The sequence below is a fragment of the Gobius niger genome, assembly GCF_951799975.1.
Source record: "Gobius niger genome assembly, chromosome: 4".
Taxonomy (NCBI): Eukaryota; Metazoa; Chordata; class Actinopteri; order Gobiiformes; family Gobiidae; genus Gobius; species Gobius niger.
This window is the reverse complement of record NC_136855.1, coordinates 7924234-7945274: the sequence shown is the minus strand read 5'-3', so window position 1 is coordinate 7945274 and position 21041 is coordinate 7924234. Positions and strand designations below refer to the sequence as shown.

Here is a 21041-nt window from a genome sequence, read left to right as displayed (position 1 = left end):
TCCGACACCTGCAGAGAGCGCTGTGTCACTCTCGCCTCCACCACCGTGGTCCTTAAGGCCTCCAGGAGAAGGTTAGCAAGAGACTCAATGACCTCTGAAAACGTCTCCCTCAGATGGATCCTGGAGTCAGGCTCTTTAAAGTTTAAAGAGCTCAGTTTGCCCCAGAACGACAGAACCAGTGGCTGAAGCCTTTCTGTGGAGATCTTTGGCACGACTTCGTCCAGAGGAGAGTCATCTGCTGCGTCCTCCTCTGTTTCTGCTTCATTTTGCATCATCTGATCCATCACAGACTCGTTGAATGTTTGGGCATTTAAAACTGCCTCGTCTTCTTCAGCTAGAGACATGAGCTGCAGAGTTGTGTGAGGAAAGGGGGTGGCGATCCGCTCAGCCACGGGCTTCAAATCGCTCTTGAGTAGTTCAGGACCGGGTGGAGATATTGTTTGGGTTGGAAACGTAAAGGTCACAGATTTCTTCGATGTGTTAGATTGAGAGCTCGACGACTTTGAGAGAATAGATTTTGGGGAGTCAGTCGATGTCCTGGCCACAGAGGGACCTTGGACAGGACTCGGGCTGCTCATGGCGCTATTTTCTGTGAAATCTTCCAAAGCGCGGGTAAAACAGGGCCCTGTGTTGATGATGAACTGTTATTCTGTTAAGATTTAGCCGTCGCTGTGTGAAAATCTGCACTCAAAGAGAGTGTCGCACTGTCTGTCAGCAGAGTGACACCCGTCTTATGCAAATGACATCTGCCCTGTTTCTATAGCGATGGAATACATCAGTCACATGACTAACTTTTGGAAGTCATATGACCATATATGGGCAATTCTTTAAAATGCCCATATATGGTCAATTTTGAAGCAGCCAGAGGGAAAACAAACAGAACTTTCTCCCATTTCTCCCCATTACTATAACAAATGCTGAAGAGGCTGCATTCAAGTGACGTCACAACATTTCAAATTGCGGTGGAGCAGCTGAGAATGTAATGCAGTCACTATAGTAACCGTCAAACTTCAGATTTGTGTCTTTGGCTTTTTGGCTAATGGCTGATGAGGAAAAACATTTGACAATTTTCGTTTTGGAGAAAAAAACTCTTACAGAAATGCTGGACCTACTGCTATAAAAGTAATATTTACCAAAATCTGTACATCCGGGTCAGCGGAGATAAATGCTAATGGTGCAGCAGCTACGCTAACCCCGGATGTAGTGACAGTATTAAAAATGACTTTTTTAGCAGGAGGTGCTGTATTTTTGGCTAGTGAGTCTGAGAAATAAGTAGGATCAGTAACTCTCTGCTGAGTTTCAGAAATATGGATGGTTGTATTTAATGTTCTCTTCTCGCATATTTGCCGGTCTGTTAAAAAGGCAGGGGTTAAAGCAAAAAAAAAAAATCATCTGACTGAAAATGTTTCCTGGTATAAATGATCGCTAAATGTGGCGCAGCGCGGGGCACACAGGGTTTTTGTGTTACACATCGTACAGTAAACAAAGTACAGACTGACTAAATACTTTAAGTAGAAACTCCCAAACACCCAAAATGAAACATTGTGAGACTGGAGTAGAAAGGGTGGGGCTTCATTATATGGAGGTTCTGGAGGCCCCCCCCCCCCCCCCCCCCCAGAATTGTTTTTGTTTAGGTTAAATTTTGAGTATTCTGATGACTTTTAATGGGTATATAGCCCTCTGAAGCAAGTAGAAATATTTATACTACAATCTGCAATAAAAGACCACTCACTTCATGATGTGATAAGTAAAAAAAACAGCATTTATTTGTATTCAAGGAAACCCATTAAACAACAGTGAAAGAACACCAACAGACAATAATAACAGTGCATTTTAGGCAAACCTTTTTAACACTGAAGCCAAATGCTTCAAGCATGGTCACCCCGGATGCACGATTCAGTTTTTTTCCAGAGGTGCCGGCTAGTTGAGTAGAATCTTCCACTCTAGCAGTGGAATTGGAGGCACTGGTTAGATGAGGTGAACTGAACAGAGAGGTGGAGATGCTGCCTGGAAAAAAAAAAAAAATCTTAAGTAATACAAGTTCAAAAAAAATTCTATATATTCTGTTTTTAAATGCAGATAACAAAAGGAGCTGTGGAGTCAGTGGTGGAGGTTCTGGCTGGAGCTTTTTCGGGTTTTGTTAAGAAGTCCTCGGCACATAAAAAAAAACATGTTTTTTTTTTCTTTTTTTTATACTTTAAACCTGAACCAAATAAATACAGTGCATACATTATTCTAATCTAAAATATTGTCCCATTCTAAACAACAAATGTAGCATGGTTATAATAGAGGTTTAGTTTAGTTTAGTTTAGTTTAGTTTAGTTTAGTTTAGTTTAGTTTAGTTTAGTTTATTAGTATCGCCATTAGCTGTGCTTTACAACCAGCTAGTCTTCCTGGGGTCCTGGCTAAAAGCATCCATATACACAAATATTGTCAATATGACAAACAATCGACATAAAATACATTATAAAAGAAAATACAACAAGTACAATGTGAACTTGACATCATTCTGCATCCTCAAAGATACTCAACACCAATATAGTTCTTCAATTGTTCTTTAAAAACAGATTTGTGGTCTATTTGAACCAGGTTTAGTGGCAAGACGTTCCATCCCTTCATGGCTCTATAGACAAAAGTGCTTTTGAGAAAATTTGTATTTGATTTGGGAATTACAAACCGTCCTTGTGATGCATGTCTAGTGTTAAAACCATGTGACTCTCTGTTGTTTTTAAATGGACTAAATAAAAACATAGGATTATTGAGTTTTAATATTTTCCAAGTAGAGAGTAACATGATCTTTCACATTAAGCCAGCCCAGATGAAGTGCAGAGTTTTACGCTGGTTCTATAAGAGCAGTTTAGTGCCAAACGGGCAGCTTTATTCTGCATCAGTTGCAGTCTTTCTAGATCTTTACTTTTTGTGTTGGCCCATATAATCTTACAATAGTCCAGTTGAGAAATGATTCATTCTTACTTACTTACTTAGAGCTCACTGAATTGTGTCTAGGTTGTAATTATTTGGTGTTTTTAAAATGTGTTTTATCTTTCTGTGAAGCACTTTGGTCCTCCTGGTGTTGCTGTAAAGTGCTATATACATAAACTTTGATTGATTGATTGATTGATTGATTGATTGATTGATTGATTGATTGATTGATTGATTGATTGATTGATTGATTGATTGATTGATTGATTGATTGATTGATTGATTGATTGATTAAAGTTCTTACATCAAGCTTGGCCATATGCAGTGGCAGAAACTGACGGCATCTTCTTACCGCAGCTAAAGATTTTCCCATATTTTTTTGTCATAAATTCAATATGTCTTGACCAAGACAACTTATTGTCCAGATAGAACCTAAGAACTTTGCCTCTGTAACCTGCTCTATAGAAGTGTTGTTTATTAATGAATTTAACTTTGGATTATGTTGAAGAGATTTAGTTGAGCCAAGTACCATACTTTTTGTTTTTGAAATGTTTAAAATCAATCTATTATTTAAAACCCATCGCTCAACAATTTCCAGCTCATCTTCTAAGATTGATGACAATTCAGATACTGATTTTGCAGATGCATAAACTGTCGTATCATCTGCATACATGGTTCATTTCACTTGCTTCAGTACTACTGGTAGATCATTTGTGAAGATGGCATAAAGCAGTGGACCAAGGCAGTTCCCTTGAGGAATACCACAGTCCACTGGCACACTTCCTGAGTAACTACCATTAAAGGGCACACTCTGTGACCTACCAGGTAACTGCCCATCCAAGTCAGTGCAGATGGTTGAAATCCATATATCTCAAGTTTTTGTAAAAGTAAACCATAGTCAATTAAATCAAAGGCAGCTGAAAAATCTAACAGGATCCTTTGATTATCCAGTTCTCTGGACCAATCGTCAGTCATTTGTGCCAATGCAGTACAAGTAGAGTATCCTTTTCTATAAGCACGCTTTTGGAAAGGTTGCTGTTTTCAGACTGTTATTAAGTATATGACAAATTGGACTAGTCAGCTGCAAGGTAACTTAGTTTTCCATCGATGTTTTCCATTCCCGGAGGCTTACCCTTACATACAGTTTTAATAGTTTTTAAAATAGTTTCAGTTGTAAAATCTGAACGATTTAATTGACAAGACTTGTCTTTCATAAACACATTTAAACTGCCTATAGGTGAAGTGCTTTTACAATTTGCCATAGTTTTATCTCAAAGCTGACACTTTATTGTTGAAGAAATCATTTAGATGATTGGCTACATCTTTAGGTTTTGTGATGGTGATACTTCCATTATCAATAAAGGTGGGTATGGGTGGGGATTTTTTCTACTCACCATGCAGTTTAGAGTTTTTCACAATTGTTTCTGATCATTTTTTGTCCTTTCGAGTTGCTGTGCATAATATTGCTTTTTTCTTCTTTAGATTTAATTTAGTAGTAACTGTTAGAGGATAACATTAAATCGCTATTTATCATACTGGGTCAGGCTGTACAGTCGTACTATCTCTGTCATAGCCTTGACTGTGGTGCTCAGGCGCCCACTCTCTGCCACTGAATGCTTGCGTATCAGTATGACGCTCTGAGAGGGGATTTATCCCTCTTCTGTGGAAGCATAGACAGACTTGAATGGTAGGACTAGCGCAATGTCTCGAGTTCATGTCTCCGGGTCCCGCACCGATGGTAAATAAACTTCTCCTGCATAAGACATCCAGACTGCTGCCTGTCATTCATCTATCCTCTCGAACACCATTGTTATTTCTCTAACAATTTGGCGTCAACGAACATGTCTACAGCTGATCTGGTAGGTGCATTTTTATCCTTTGATAAAAGGGAGGGGGAATGGCCTTACCAGATTCATGCTTGATAGAAAAAAGAACAATGCAATGGGAAACGTACAATTAGTAAAAATGACATAATCTCATGTTATCGGTTAATTCTGGATGTTTGGTTCCGGTCGAGAGTAGGGACTTTAGGTCCACTAGGTGACTGGGGTATTCCGATGCACAAAGCTTGAACTGAAATAGCTGCAATAATCTGTGAAGCTCCATGCATACAGTTTAGAGTAGGTCAGGTTTTAAACTTGTTGACTCTACTGTTTATCCACATAGCCGTCATAGGCAAGAGTGAGGAACACATATTATAGGCTATCTTGAGTGTAAAGCTTTGTTTAATGTTAATTTTAGTGTCAAACAAAAGGCCTCACACCGACATAGCCAGGAAGCTAGAATGCTCCAGATAGCTGTAAACGAGTCTGGGTCCAGGTCACTGGTCTCTATGTCTGGTTTACGGATAGCAAGTGTGGGTCAAAGCAAAAGCTGTGGGCTACTGTGTAAAGCTGCTGTTTCATGTTACTTTTAATTTTGAACTAAGTGCTGAATATTGAATCGGTAATAATTACATTGGCCGTGTAATTAATTACTAAGGCAGTTGGACTTAGAAATACGCCACAGTCAGAGGACTGTGACCACAGGCTAGTGTGAAAACTTGAATAGAACTATCTGTTTTTAGTGGTCATAAAAGCTTGTGGTTTATATACATCTGCTGATTTTTCTTCTGACTATAGAATAGTTACAAGAAGTAGAGAGAGTAGTTGTACTGGTGCTAAGGGATTATGGGTAGGAGATGAACCTAGGATATTTTTCTCCTAAGAGAGATAACCCGCTTAGCACCGATTTTTGAGATGTGCACAAAAGAGAGGAACACGTACGCTCCATATACAACCTATGGAGGCTGTTGTGTTCATTTCTAATCTAACTGTGAAACTCCAGAATCAACTGATGAACATTGAGAGAAATGTAACTGATGGCTATAGCTCTGGATGCAGCGAGTAGATCTTTATTTCCATGTTTTTATATTTCATATTCTGTGCTTCCTTGCTTGGTTTGCTTTGTTTGCTTGGTTTGCTTGGTTTATTTGATGTTTGTTTGAATTTTTTACTTAGGGCTATAATGGACACACAGAGAACATAAAGTGTACTGAGTTATTTTGCGATAACAACATGCTTGAGCGAGTAAAAACTAGATTATTTCAAAGTAATGTTACTCTCACACAAGTAATTTGCCAGAGATTTCACCTATATCTGGACTTATAAGTGAAGGTCTTGCTGTATAACACCGACCGTGTTCACAAGCAACAAACTACGAGAGTAGAGAGTTTTTCACGGACACAGGGTCAAGGAAGAACAAGGGTCTGAATGAACAAAGTAAGGGAGCTGTCAGTTTTATACAAAGGACAGATTGTGTTGTTAGGGGTGACCTGATGCTGTTCGGTTTCTTTGACATCCAGCAAGATGCAATGACATAATGTTAGACCAAATTATGAACATTTTCACTTATTTCAAAGTAAAAATAATTCAGGGAGAGTGATGCTTACATTTTGTGTCTCTGCCTTGTCTCCTCTGTCCACATCTACTGTTTTCTCCTATCTATTATTGTTTTGTCTCTGTCTGTGAAGGTCCATGAGCAGAGCGTTCCTGATAAACTCTTGCCTCGGAAGATTGTTGAGTCAGTTTAACAAAACAAAATGCCAACATTGTTTGCTATAACTATTTCATAGAATAGGGGGGTATGCCTTTGAATAATGATAATGCATTGGTAAAGCAATGATACAAGTTAAGAGTCCCCGTAGGGTAAACAATGTCCGCATTTTGAATCACAATCAATTGATGTTCACATGACGGTGATGATGAATTGAAAAATGTGTTATTTTTGTGAATTGATGCTGCTTTATAATCTGTTACAGGCCACAGGAACTGTGTGGAGGACTGATTTCCGGTGTCACAATGTCACAATGTATCTGTTTTAGCTGCAACTTGTGAGTATAACAACTGGGTTTTAAAATACACAAGAAAAAATTCTATGAGGGAAAGATGTATAACTACAAGTAGTTATGTTAATAAAAGGTATGATTTGGGTGTGATGAGCAATAAAAACAAATGATATTGATCACAGTCAAACAAATTTTAAAGCAAAATGCGCACAATCGAGAAGTTGAAATGGCTCGCATTTTTAGTTTATTAGCCCAATAATAGAATAGATGGATAAATGTTGTTCTGCTGTGATTTGCTTGAGAAGCCTGAGTTTGTAGGCCTGGTTCTAAAAGTACCAGGACCTGAAAAATATTATATTTTGTTATTTTGTCTTCACTGTTTAGACTTGTGGTAAAGTGAAATTTAACTCTGTCTTTCTAGGCTCTGAATGTCTATATAGGCTCTCAGTTGTACAGGAGTTGCACATCGTTAATCTTTATAAAAGATTTGAATATTGAGAGATGCCCAGATTACGGCTGGTTGGCTTTTCCTGGTTCCTTTAAAGATAGTTTAAGTATTTGCTTTGTTACATTTTGTGCCCAAGATTAGATTGGAGTAGTCAAAACACTTCCTTTGCTCTTCTAAGTAATGCCTCGAGAACAAGGTTCAAGACAAGGTCAGCTGGAGTCCAAACTGTGTTTAGGAGAAACATATTTGCGACAAAGGTAACCAGAGGTTTAGAATGCAAACTAAGTGTCTTAATAAACTCCAACATTAGTCGGAACAGTTGTTCCCAAAGTAGGGGTTAGGATCCCCCAGGAGATGGCGAGCACTGAGATAATATGAATTTTAAATAATTCCTAATTGCAAACAGCACTGATTTGAATATAAAGGTCAAATAAAAGAAAATTATGCAAATAATATAAAAGAGTTTAAGTGCTGTTTTGCTTGACATTGTCTAAATTACTAAACACTTTATATCTCGAATAGTTCGCAAAGGGTTTTTGGGGGTCCTGACCAGAAATGTGTAAATTAAACTTTAGAGACCAATTTAATTTAAGTCTGGAATAGACAATTGAATTTAATATAGTAAAATATAGTTAAAGAGTTAAAGAAAACTTGTAGTACAGTATCTCAATTCTTGATGTTTTAATCTTAGTGATGTGGTTTTAAGAACCTAAAGGCAACTAAAATAAAACACATTAAAGACAAAAGGAGAAATGAATAACACTATGCTTACTTTCAAGCATGCTGCATTGACTCTTTTGAGGATGGGCCTTTTTTGATAAAGTACAGAATTTTTGCTTTTATTTTTGTGATGCTGTGCGTAATAGGACATGCTGAATTTTGTAGGTTTTAGATTTTAGATTTTACTTTGCCATTTTTGGTGGTGATGGGAAAAGGCAAGGGCCTGTTGCGCGTGCATTGCTCAAAGACCCTGAAATGAAAGTTCACCGAATCGATAGTCTGCCGAAGAGAAAGTCCGCCAAACTGATCGTCCACCGAACTGAGAGTCTGCTCTGCCTCGCTGAGAAACTGTCCTCGAAAACATGCCAACAAAAGCCCAGCTGCTGCTGCCCCTCGAAAGCCTTGAACAGTCGTCTGCAGGAGGACTAGTGCTCACAATTTGCCCAGGTCTGATGCCTTGCTCTCTGTACCACACTGTAAATTCCAACTAAGGTCGCAACATGAAATAAAGTGTTATAATTACTAAGAGACCTGAAATTTTCAGCATTTACCCTCTATTCCATGTAAGAGGTACATTTTCAAGAGAAAATTATGATTAATTGCTTTTCCATTTTACAGCAACATGTTTCTGCTCCAAAAACAGGGTTTTACAAGTACTGACTAACTTTACATGATGCCAGTAATGATTATTTGTCGTCCTGTTGTGCTCACGCTCAATCTAAAGTATCCATTATCAGATTCTGTCCCACTTACTAGGATTTGCCCGTTTTGAATAATATCGGCTGAACATTGGCTTGACTTGCTTTTGTCTTTATCCAGTACATGGTTTTAGTAACTCTCACTAACCTCCCCAGTGTCCTCTACTGCCCCCCTGTAACGGGAACTTGACTGTCTAGTAATCGTAACTGACAAAACTAAGCTGTAACCTATGCTGCCCGTGATTGGTTCAGGTCATATGTCACATGTACAGAATGAGCCAATCAGATTGCTCTGAACTGTTTTGAATTCAAAAGAGAAGTGTTCGACAGCCCTCAGTGTGTCATCAGCAGAAACAGCAGAAAACAGGACCTTTCCTGTTTGATTTCTCATTAATCGACATAAGGTGAGTGTGTCTTTGGATATATTTGTGTTTGCTCTGAGAGTTTGATGTATTGTTGCTATTTTCAGTATTTTTTTATATTTGAAAAATGCAATAACGCTCTTGCTCTACCTTATAACACATTTATTATTTAATTTGGTGACCGCACAGTGGCCTGTCTAATATTAGTGATACAAATTTAAGTAGTAAAACTCCAGACCTGTCATTTAATGACAGAAAATAAATACTTAAGGGTAATTTACTGAGTGTTCTCGTGCAAAAGTACAGCAGCAGCACAGTCATTTGTGTATTTTTTACTCATGGACCATCTACATTTTAGCTTTGGCCATATTAATGTAATACTCATTATTTCAAATGTTAAATGAGGTGCAGCCTGTCCACAACATCTAATACTGCTGGTTATGATTAAAGTGTTTCTTTGATTCCCAGACAGTGACAGCTGTGAAGATTTAGAGACTGACTCTACATCAAAGCTGAAGGTAAGACTGCACTGATCAGTGTTTTAAACAGCATGTCATTTAGTAAAATAATCTTTGAAATGGGTTGTGTGTGTCCAGTGTCAGACTGAGGAGTCCAGCTGTGGAAAGACCTGATGAGACGGAGCTGACCACACTGAGGTGAGACACACAAATGACTTTAGTATTAGTACAAATATAATATAAATATATAAATATCAATCCTGATTTTTTATATGATAGTTTATCCTTATTGTCATAAAACTCTGAGGAAGTCCATAGTCTTTTTTTATCTGTTTTTACTGAGCTTACTGATTGTAATTCTTTGTTTTACAGAAGTCTGAACTGCTGTGAAAACTCTGAGACCATCTTAGCATCCAGGCAGTAGGTAAGACGGCACTCATCGTTATATTCTGATACAGTGGCCATAAGTTGGATGTGAAATAACATTGTGTTATTGTCAGACTGAAGAGCAGCTGTTGAAGGATCTGCTGAGGCTGGAGCTGAACACACTAAGGTGAGACAGAGTCAGAGCTGAGATGTTTGGATGAGACAAAGCAATATTTTACCTGTAGGTTTTGGTCTTGCCATAGGGACTTGTATCTAAAGTATTTTTGTTCTTTTTATGTCTTACAGAAATCTGACCACGCTGATGAAGACTTGACGGTGATTTACAAAGATGCCCTTCCTCCTGCTGTGAGTCTGCAGAACCTGCTGCATGAACAGAGTCTGTGGAGCCTTCTGAGACACTTCAGCTCCTCGTCTTCATCGGCTCAGTACAGATTAATCCACCTGTTTGGACTGATGTGAACTATAACTGCAGAAATAGAGATTTTCTATCATTAATTTCACCTAAAAATGTAAGTGTTTTACACTGTGTTAATGTTCAATAAATTGACTTTATAACTACACTTTGTTTTGCTTTATTACAACATTTATATCTTGTACTAAATTTGTAAAGCTTAATTAATGGGAATAACCAATAAACCATAAAGGGAACAGGAATATTCCATTAACCAGTACTAAGCATAATAGTACAGGTTAAGGCCATATTTAAGTCACAAAAGTAACCAGTACTTGGAATTCCCAGTTGCCAGTACTAACATGTCTTGTAATCAGAACTTGTATCATTAGTAATGAACACTGTGAAAGCCCTCTTAATCATACTAGCGTCACTAGTAATCATGGCTTAACATTGGGAGTAATAGTTATGCATCGGGTTTACAACTTATTCCAATTAAGTGCAATGAGTTGGAATTTACAGTGCACTTGGACCTACATTTTTTAAGTTTTTTGCTATATACTTATTTTATATTTACTTTTTTTTTAAGCAATTTTTGGGGTTTTTGCCGATGGGTCAGCGGCCCATGGGATCCTCTTTTGCTGCAATTTATAATTATTATTATTTTTTTTCTCATTTTGATATTTTTGACTATAGAATGCTCAAATTGGTCAATGAGTCTGCATCTTAAACAGCAAAAATAATCAAGTTAAAATAAATAAATAAATACATTTTATTGGATATTTTAAGAGATAACAATTTTTTACAAAAATAAAATAATAAAACGACAGACAGAGAGATTTGAATGTTCAGTCAGTAATAGTATACAATAAACAATATTTTAGCCTCTCAAAAATAGAGTAATTTCCAAATTACTGTGTAGCGCAGTTGCATTGATCTGTAACAGCTGATAACATAACTTTGAAAAATAAATATCCACAGGTTACCACTCGTGTGAAATAGTTTTGTTGATAGGACTGTAGGGATTAATTTGTTGTTAGTACCCAAGGAGGGTTAAGGCTTAACAATTTATTGTTTGTGTATATGTTCTTTCTGAACTTTCTGAAATTGATAAAAGAGGTTGTGAATTTAATTTAAGTAAATTGAGTGAGTTTTGTACAGAAATTGACTGTGCAGTTGACTCTGGATTTTGTTTTTGGTTTCGGTTTTAGGTAAAATGAGAAGTCCTAAATTTTGATCAGTGGAAGATACTGGTGTATGTTAATTTGAAGCGTTTATGATAAAGGTGATCATTTACATTGGAAGACTTTAGGATGCTTAGGTTGAAATATTGTGTTGTTTGCCAAGAATTGTCAGTGGAGGCTGAATCCAGATTTGAACGCATCGTGTGTTCTTAGATTTTAGATCTGAGGCTGTGATTTCGAGCTGTATGCAGCCTAATGAAGAGGTTTGCATACAGTGTAAGTAAAGCGGTGTCTTCAAATTTGAAATTTGTGCTGGCAAACATGTTTTTATTTCGGACTAGCAAGAGTTTTCAGTGTAATCCAGTATCTCAAGAGTCACTCAAAAGGTCACACTTATGGCCTCAAAAGTATATTGCCCAGCTTTCAACACTAATCACGACTCTGGGTGCACACGGAGCTCGTTATAATTGTTGAAAAAAAGGAGGGGCCAAGAAGCAGAGGAGATTTGCTCTCTGTAGAAATAATTGTGACTCTTTCTGATCTAAATAAACAAATAATGAGAAAACAAAAGTTACAGCAAGTAGTTTAATTTCAAGTCTAAAACCTGATAATTAAACACAGGGAAAGTATCAGAAATAACGCAACATAATAAAGAATAAAGAAAAGTTGTGTAAGTGAAACCCAGTTGTCCTGAAAATAGGAAATGTGTAATGCCATTATTGCTTCATACTAACATACTAATGCCATGATTTAATTTTTACTATATTTTTACTATATTTACTATAAAATGATATTAAAGAGTGTGAGTGTTTTTGTAACTTTTATGTACTGAGTGTGTAACATGTTTTAATCCATATTATTTCCAGGTTGATGACGTTAATTTCCCACAGAGACAGGGAATTTACAGGAGGAATTCTGATGCAGGAGGGTCTGATTCAGGACGGGAGCTGATGAGCCGAGAACAATAATACCAATGGCATGGTAAAATATGGCCTTATGCAGGCCGGTGTGTGCTTCTTTATTGTTGCAGGAGGCAACGTGGAAGAAGAAAATGTCGGTTTGTTCTGGATGTCTGGAGGTCGTGCCTGAGCATCAGTATCCTTTGTGTATCTATTTTGTGTTTCCAAGCAAGAGAAAGAAACACTTATTATCTCATCAAATATTTTAACTTGCGAATGATAGTAATGATTGATATTCATGTCATGATGGCTGAAGCTGACTCTGGTGAAAAGTCATACTTAATCGGTAAGTTTGTAGAAATTATACTGATGTGTTGATGTTTGCAAGGTATAACATTCTTTCCACAGGCGACCTGAGAGACAGGTTGGATCTGGCAGGAAGGCAAACACACATCCATTGGAGTTTGAATAAAGTTTAAATGGAAAGATTCATCTTACACACTCCCATTGTTTTTACATTTACTTCATATTTCATTATTATTTTCATTTATATATTTATAAGTGCTTTCATTTTATATTTACATTTTGTACATTAATTATTTTATATTTTATTATTCATTTCTCATTATTATTTTCATTTATATATTCATAAGTGCTTTTATTCTATATTTACATTTTTACTTGGCTATATTTACTTATTTCATAGTTGTGTGTATTCATATTTACTTTATATTTGACATTTATTATTTTATATTTTATTACTCTTTTATAGTTAATAAGCTTTCATGTATTTTTAATTTTACAGCATGTATTTTAGATGTAGTGTTCATTTATTTAGTGTTTGTTTATTCTTTTCTGGCCATATCACTGAAGTCCGTCACTAGTGGCCAACACCGAGGGAGCGTTAAAGCCAGGATTTGTTCCCGCTTAAACCAATGATGGTTGGCAGTTTGTTTCAATTAAAGCGACAAAGGCATATAGATTGATTAGGACTTAGTGTGAGGCTAGATATATATTTTTTTAAATACTTTATTTCTATATTTACCTATTTTTTATTGTTATTATTATTATTACCTATTTTTATTATTATTATTATTATTATTATTTTAGCATTTTCTATTTTTCTATTTTATTCTTTCTATATATTATTACTCATTTTGGTCCAGTCAGTTTTCAGCTTATATTTTGATTTTGCATTTATATTTTTTAATCTTTGGTGCTTATTCTTTATGGCTTAGTTATTCAACTTACCAATTTCATTTTATTTCAATTCATAACTTTGCAGGTACAGATTCACAAGATAAAAGGGCAGGTATTCAATACTTGGTTATCTTGTGGTGAGGTTCTTTCATGTTATGTTTTGTGTGTGTTGCTCATTGCAGGTATGTTTAGGTAAAAAAGGAAGGGTTTTAAGCTCTATTTCAGAGGCCATTACGCCTGAACTATAAGAGGATTTAATATATTTTGTCCTGAATGATGGTTTCTTGCTTAGCAGTTTTCAGTAACATTATTTTTAATCTTGATTAAAACATTGGAAGCAAGGGATAACAAATAATAAGACTTACGATCTCGTTAGATTTGAATTTTAAGGAAAATTCATTGTGCACGAGTGAATGAGCTTGCACCCTTCTCAATGGACGCTGCCAATTCTCCACGCCATTCTATTTCAACCTGAAGACTTGGAAGACAATAGGGAACTCTTGGTGTGTGTGGGCAGAATAATCCCAAAGACACACCAAGAGGTGTTACGGCACGATAGTCTACTCGTGATCCGTATAGATCTGAAGCACCTGGAGGTGTTTTGACGGGCCTCACAAGTGTTGTGTTGAAATTAACCATCCGGTATGAAGATTGTTTCATGATTAATAGTTTGCTATGAGCATTCTCTTAATATGTGAATATGATTTTCATGAGAATTGATTGATTCATATCTTTGAATATTGTGTTGTGTTTGTATTTTATTGTATGTACATTTTCTGACTTGGACCAATAATATATCATTTGCAGGAGAAACTGATTGGCGGCCATGATCTTTTACTTATCCCTGATAATTGGCAATCAGGTCGGGGATTTGAGGTTTGGTCATGGTACCCCCTTTTACACGCCTTTAGTACTTGATGCATGTGTTTTTATTGGTAGCAGTATTTGCCCCGATTGGGTGATTAGTGAATCTAATGATGCACATGTCTCAGTACTTTGGGGTCACTGGGAGGGGGGTCATTTAATTCCATCACAATGACCCGTATAACTATGTACTGTGGTACTTTACATGAAGTGTGTTGAATGTTGTTTTGAAATGTCAATTCTGCGTATGCTTCCACTTAGGGCATAGATAAACCATTTGAATTTTGATTTTATTCTAAAATCTTGGTTTTGGATTAAATTGAAACTTAGGTAGTTGATTCAGGTTTATTTTATGCTGGCGTTTAATTTTGATTTTTTTTTCACTTAGTCAAAACCACAAGAAAACTGTAGTTTTGAAAGGGAGGAGTGTTAGAGGATAACATTAAATCGCTATTTATCATACTGGGTCAGGCTGTACAGTCGTACTATCTCTGTCATAGCCTTGACTGTGGTGCTCAGGCGCCCACTCTCTGCCACTGAATGCTTGCGTATCAGTATGACGCTCTGAGAGGGGATTTATCCCTCTTCTGTGGAAGCATAGACAGACTTGAATGGTAGGACTAGCGCAATGTCTCGAGTTCATGTCTCCGGGTCCCGCACCGATGGTAAATAAACTTCTCCTGCATAAGACATCCAGACTGCTGCCTGTCATTCATCTATCCTCTCGAACACCATTGTTATTTTCTCTAACAGTAACATTTCTCAGTCTGCAATATGTTTGCTTGTCTTCGACTAATGGTGTTCTTTGCACTAAGAGCTTAGCATCATCTCTCTGACACATGTAGTTTTTCAGTTCCTGGTCAACCCAAGGTGCCTGATGCCTCCTCACTGTTAGCCTCCTTAGTTTCTTTTGCTTTAAAAACACTTTCCCAATTTAATTTACTATTTTTATTTTTATTTTTTATTTTTTATTTTATTTTTTAAATGTATTTATTTACATTAAATCATATATACATATATATATATACATTATTTACATCTTATATTCATAAACATTCATATTTGATTCGTTTATCCTTACATTACTTAAATAGCATTTTACATGTTCCATTCATGTAGCTCTATGACAGAGACATGAGAGGACAAAACATCGCAAAATAATAAAAGAAAGCAAAACAAAAGAAATAAAAAGAAATAAAAGAACACCAATTAAACAGAAACTAAAATGACAGCATTAATGGATCAATTCTTCATATATGTTGATTAGGTTTATTGATTTTTTTGTTTGTTATACGTTTGGTAACGTCCATGTGATTTTTAATCTCAATCAGGAGAACTTTGAATATGGGTTTGGACTGTGAGAATTTGGCTTTGTGTTTGTGATATTTCCCTAATAGAATAAATAGGTTGACTATTGTTTCAATTTTTTTGTTTTGGTGCATGAAATAGGTTATTATGTTTGCCAACTTGAATGAGATCGTAATTGACAATTTTTGGGATAAATAGATTTCGGCATCTTTCCAGAGTTTGGAGCTTGATGAACAGGAATAGAAGAGGTGGGTGACATTTTCGGTGAGCGTCTGACAGAAGCAACATTTTGAGTCTATATCTGTAAATTTAGAGACAAGTTCATTGGTAGGATAATATCTTTGTAATATTTTGTAATGTACTTCTCTTATTTTGTTGATAATACAGAACTGAAAGGGCAGAGCCCACGCCTTATTCCACATAATTTTGTCAAATATAGCGTTCCAAAAGTACTTACATTTAGGTTGTATAATTTTTGTTTTTTGGATACACCTTCTAATATGTTTATTGTTACATTTCCAGCTAAGCAGTTCTATTCCGTTTATGTATAGTTTGTCTTCATTTGGGAGTTGTACACCCTCTTGACGGTCTTTCATTAAAAAACGTAGCCCGTTTGGGATACCTCTAGTGACTGAGTGGTATTCTTTGTAGGTTATAGGAAACTGATGCTTATTTATGAAGACCTCGTACTTCAATATCTCACCGTTGTTGTCCACCACATCTTTTACATAGATTATATTCCTGTTTATCCACGATTGAAAGAATAAGGACCGGTTGCTGTTTACAATACACTCATTATTCCACAAGGTGACCTTATGAGGGGAGAAATTATGTTTGTAACATATTTTCCATGAATCTAATGCTTGTTTGTAAAAGTTGGATAATTTCAATGGAAGTTTAGAAACGCTGAAGTTGCACTTCAATAAAAACTGTAGACCACCCACTTTGCCATATATACTATTTGGGATGAAATACCATATGGATTTGGGTTTTTTAATGCATTCTTGTAACCATTTCACTTTAAATGTTTGATTTAAATCACTGAAGTCCAACATTTCTATTCCTCCTGCGTCCTTGGGACCAATGAGCAAGTTCCTTTTTAAGTGGTGTCGTTTATTTTTCCAAATAAAGTTGAAGAATAATTTATTTATTTATTTGATTGTAGAGTCTCCCACACATAACGAGAGAGCTGGGTATACAAGTCTCGAGATGCCCTCTGCTTTAATCAGCAAAACTCTACCATATATTGAAATGTCTCGCTGTAACCACATGTTTAATATTTGTTGGGTTTTCTTCAGCTTAGGTCTAAAATTTTGTTGTTGTCTGTCCTCAAAATCCAAACATATGTGGACCCCCAAGTATTTCACACTACTTTTCACAGGAATATTACAAATTGACTGGTCTACAGTTTTATAAAGACATAATATTTCACATTTTGTTTTATTTAAAGTTAATCCAGAAGCTTCTGAGAATTGTTCAACCAGTGATATAGCCGTGTTTACCTGTTCTTTATCTTTCAGGAATAAAACCGTATCATCAGCTAATTGTGTAATTCTTATTTCACGATCAAAAATTTGAATACCCTCGATGGCAGAGCTATTCCGAATATACAAAGATAATGTTTCAACAGTCAACAAGAAGAGAAATGGCGCTAAAGGACACCCTTGCCTCACTGATCGGAGGACGGGAAACCTTGGGGTTGTATTTGGATACAGCATGACACAACTATCAATATTCTTGTAAAACATATTAATAGCGGAAATAAAATTGGAACCAAAATCAAAGCATTCCAAGGTTTTAAAGAGAAAGTGATGTTCTACCGTATCAAAGGCTTTGTAAAAGTCAAGAAACACCATAAGAGACTCTGCGTAAATGTATTCAGAATAGTCAATAAGGTCCAGGATCAGTCTTACATTGGAACTTATATGTCTTTTGGCCATAAAACCCGTTTGAGTTTCATTAATAATTTCATTTAATCCTTTTTTCAGTCTAGTTGCAAATATGTGAGCCAAAATTTTATAGTCTATATTCAACAAAGTTATCGGTCTCCAATTTTCAATATACATCGGATCTTTACCTGGTTTTGGGATGAGGCAAATCGTGCCCTGTTTCATGCTAGTCGACATTTCTTCATATTCGATACAACAATTAAATACTTCAAAAAGGGGGTTTTCTATCAAGCCCCAAAAGTGTAAATAAAATTCCAATGTAAGCCCATCGCTGCCTGGGGATTTCCCTTTTTTCATTGATTTTACTGCTTCGGCCATTTCTATTCTCGTTATTTGCTTTTCACAATTGTGTTTAAAGACTAAACTGGACAGAAATCTCAAAATCAATCACTGCTTGCATGAAAAATCGCTCTTTTCACCTGCAGGGTTTTGCTTTAAAGCAGGACTAACTCATGCCCCTAGAGGCCATAAGCGCCACTGCAGGCGTCGTAGCATTTCGTGTTTTTTTTTACTTATAAATTGTCCGTGAGAGTAAATACTATGCTCTATTGTACATCCAATTACACAATGGAGATCATTTTTTTCACTCGAACTTGACTGTGAACACTGTTTAAAGTGGCGCTAGCCCGCAGTTAGCTTTGTCCGTTAGCGTGTTAGCTTCTCCTTCGTGATTCCATTAGTGTGTATTGAGGCCAGTGTTGGGCAAGTTACTTAAAAATTGTAATGTATTTTATTTTAGTGATTACAGCTTTAAAAATGTAATAAGTTTGTATTACATATTACTGTTTTACTGTGTTACACTACTTTGAGTTACTTTTGAGTAACTTTTGGCAAAATGTAAACTGAAAATAGAAAATAGTAAAAATGCCAGGAGGAGATTTCTTTTTCCTTCACTTTCCCCATACTCTTGTGTTTTGTAAATGCAGATCTCATACACCAGTGCCCAACTTGATTTGGCGTGCTGCATGTTATTTGAGGGGAGTTTTTTTCATTCGTAAAGTAAAATGGACTTGTCACTTGAGTTACTTGAATTGTAATGACTAATATATTCCCGTATTTTGTCTCAGTAATATGTTATATTCTTTAGTTACTGAAAAAAGTAATTCATGTTTGTAACTCGTTATTTTTGTAATACATTACCCCAACACTGATTGATACAATACAAAACCATTGGTTGATTGATTGATTGACTTAGCTCTTCCTTTAAGTAAGTAAGTATGCTGGTCGAGAAATCTAACAGTGAGCCCGGTCTAACCCCGCTCTCATTACCGTGCCGAAGTCCTCGTCCCGCGCCCGGACCCTGAACGGCCGGTTGGAGCCGCGGTCCCTCAGCACCAGGCTCTCAGGGACAGAGTTGCTGTCGATGAAGCCTTCAAATCGTTCCCTCTCGAAGTGCGGCGGACTGCGGCTCTTCTTCATCACCTCGAACACCACCTGGTCCCTGTTCTGCACCTGGGACGCCTGACGAAGACACAAGCCTTTACCGTTGATGATGACTGACGAAAATGAGAAGATGTAGTTTTGTTTCTAATGTTTTCATATGGAAATGTGTAGAGACTGTCAATATTTGAGGCGACAAAAATCTGAGACATGGACATAGGTATAATGCACTCCACGGAGTCCAGAACACCACGACGTGCAGCAGAGTATACAGAGTTTAAAAATGTTAAAATTAAGTATTTTCAGAATGAGCCCAGACCTGTTCACCACAACTGCCTCTAAAATCCTGCACTGTCACTCAGAAAGGTGTTAATTCGGGTCCGAAGTGCCGCCATGCACGAGCTTGATATAGAAGGTGCAGTTACACATATGACCTGAGGTGGCAGTAGTGAGTATGAAATGGCTAACTTGCCCCTAGCCCCTTTAAGCTTTTGGTGCCTGTTTTTAGAAGGGTACTTTTTGCAGTGCATACACAACTCTGGCGCTGTGATGTCATCGTTTTAGGAAAAGCTGCAGAGATGCTGTAACAATGGAGCTACAGAAACGTTATGTTTGACATCTTTCCACCCTGGGGCCGAGTTTGGAAAATGTTCGGTGGTTTTGTTTAGAACGATTCGCTGGATTGATGTGATATTTAATAATAAGAAAATGGCCTTTGAAGTCACATTTTCCCCCCCAAAAAATCTGTGGAGAAATATCGAATCAGTGCAATATTTAAACAACTTTTTTGTGGACTTTTCTTACGGATTTGTCTTCTAAAATTGTACAGAATCTGGTGGTGTGTTTGTGTTCAGACTCACGATGACTCTGAGCGTGATGGGTCCCAGGACGTCTGCGGCTTTAGTCATGGTGATGTTCCCCGTGTCCTCGTCCAGCTGGAACAGGTTCCCCTCGTTCCCTGGACAAGAACTGTGTCGGTATGTGCCCGCTCTGACGCTCACAGTGAGACTCCGAACACAGACCTTTGAGGATCCTGTAGCTGATCTGCTCACTGCGGTTCCTGTCCCGTCTTTGGCAAACACTGGCCCAGGCTCCAGGACCAGAGGCCCCTCCTGTGGGGTCAACAGACACTTTGTCACCATCACAAAACATTGTCTCTTTTCTTTGAAAGAGAATATGTGACACTGTGGTTAGCGCTCTCCCAAGTGACGGCCAGATGACACTGTGTCAGGGCCAGTTTATTTGTAGAGCACAGTTCACACACAAGGCGATTCAAAGGTAGAAGCAGATCAAATCAACCAATAAGACATCATTATACAGTGGGAGGAAAAAGTATGTGAACCCTTTGGAATTTCTTACATTTCTGCCTAAATTGTAGGGCTGCTCGATTATAGAAAAAATAATAATCACGATTATTTTAGTAATAATTGAAATCACAATTATTCAAACGATTATTTGTTGCCTTAAAATAAAATCTTTATTTTATTTATTAATTTTTATTATTATTTAAAAAACAACTATGGACTACATTTTCTTTGGACAATAAAAACATTTTTTTTTTTTTAATATGTTCTAAACTCATCCTATAGAGACACCTGCCCCCTGCTGGCCAGCCCTCACACCGGTCCAACAGAGCCACGTGGCCTGATGACATCATCACACATGAGCCTTTAGCTCGTGAAATGCGAAAGGAACAGAAACAATCATCACAGCAGCATGAAGTAATAAGAGTTTGTTTGAGCTCCGATGATCTGCTCCTGAAGAAGAGTTTTAGACTTTTCTACTAAACAAAACCAGGGCCTGAGCAAAGGATGTTGAGGCTTCTAAACAGCATTTCTCCTTTCAGCACAAGGTGAGCTCTTAACAGTGGCGTAATCTCTAGAGTTTGGTGTGAAAAATATTAGTATGATATTATTTACAGTTCTGTCACGCTGCAGTGGTGTTTCAGCTGATCAGACTCTCACACAAACCGCGCAGGACGGACTTTTTGCACTTAGGATGGACGAGCGGGAGGGCATCCTAAATAATCTTTTTTTCTCGATTAT

General features: G+C 37.0%; 1 protein-coding gene across 1 annotated transcript; it reads right to left on the bottom strand.

The window, feature by feature from the left end:
- Positions 1-18849: 18849 nt before the first annotated feature.
- Positions 18850-20172, bottom strand: LOC306962398 (cadherin-related family member 5-like; the record flags this gene model as incomplete). Its single annotated transcript, XM_079555518.1, has 3 exons — positions 20019-20172; positions 19857-19954; positions 18850-19077 (listed from the first exon to the last, which is right to left on the bottom strand). Exons 1-3 carry the CDS (start codon positions 20146-20148, stop codon positions 18850-18852), a joined length of 456 nt encoding a protein of 151 aa, XP_079411644.1. The 5' UTR covers positions 20149-20172.
- Between the last annotated feature and the right edge of the window lie 869 nt (positions 20173-21041).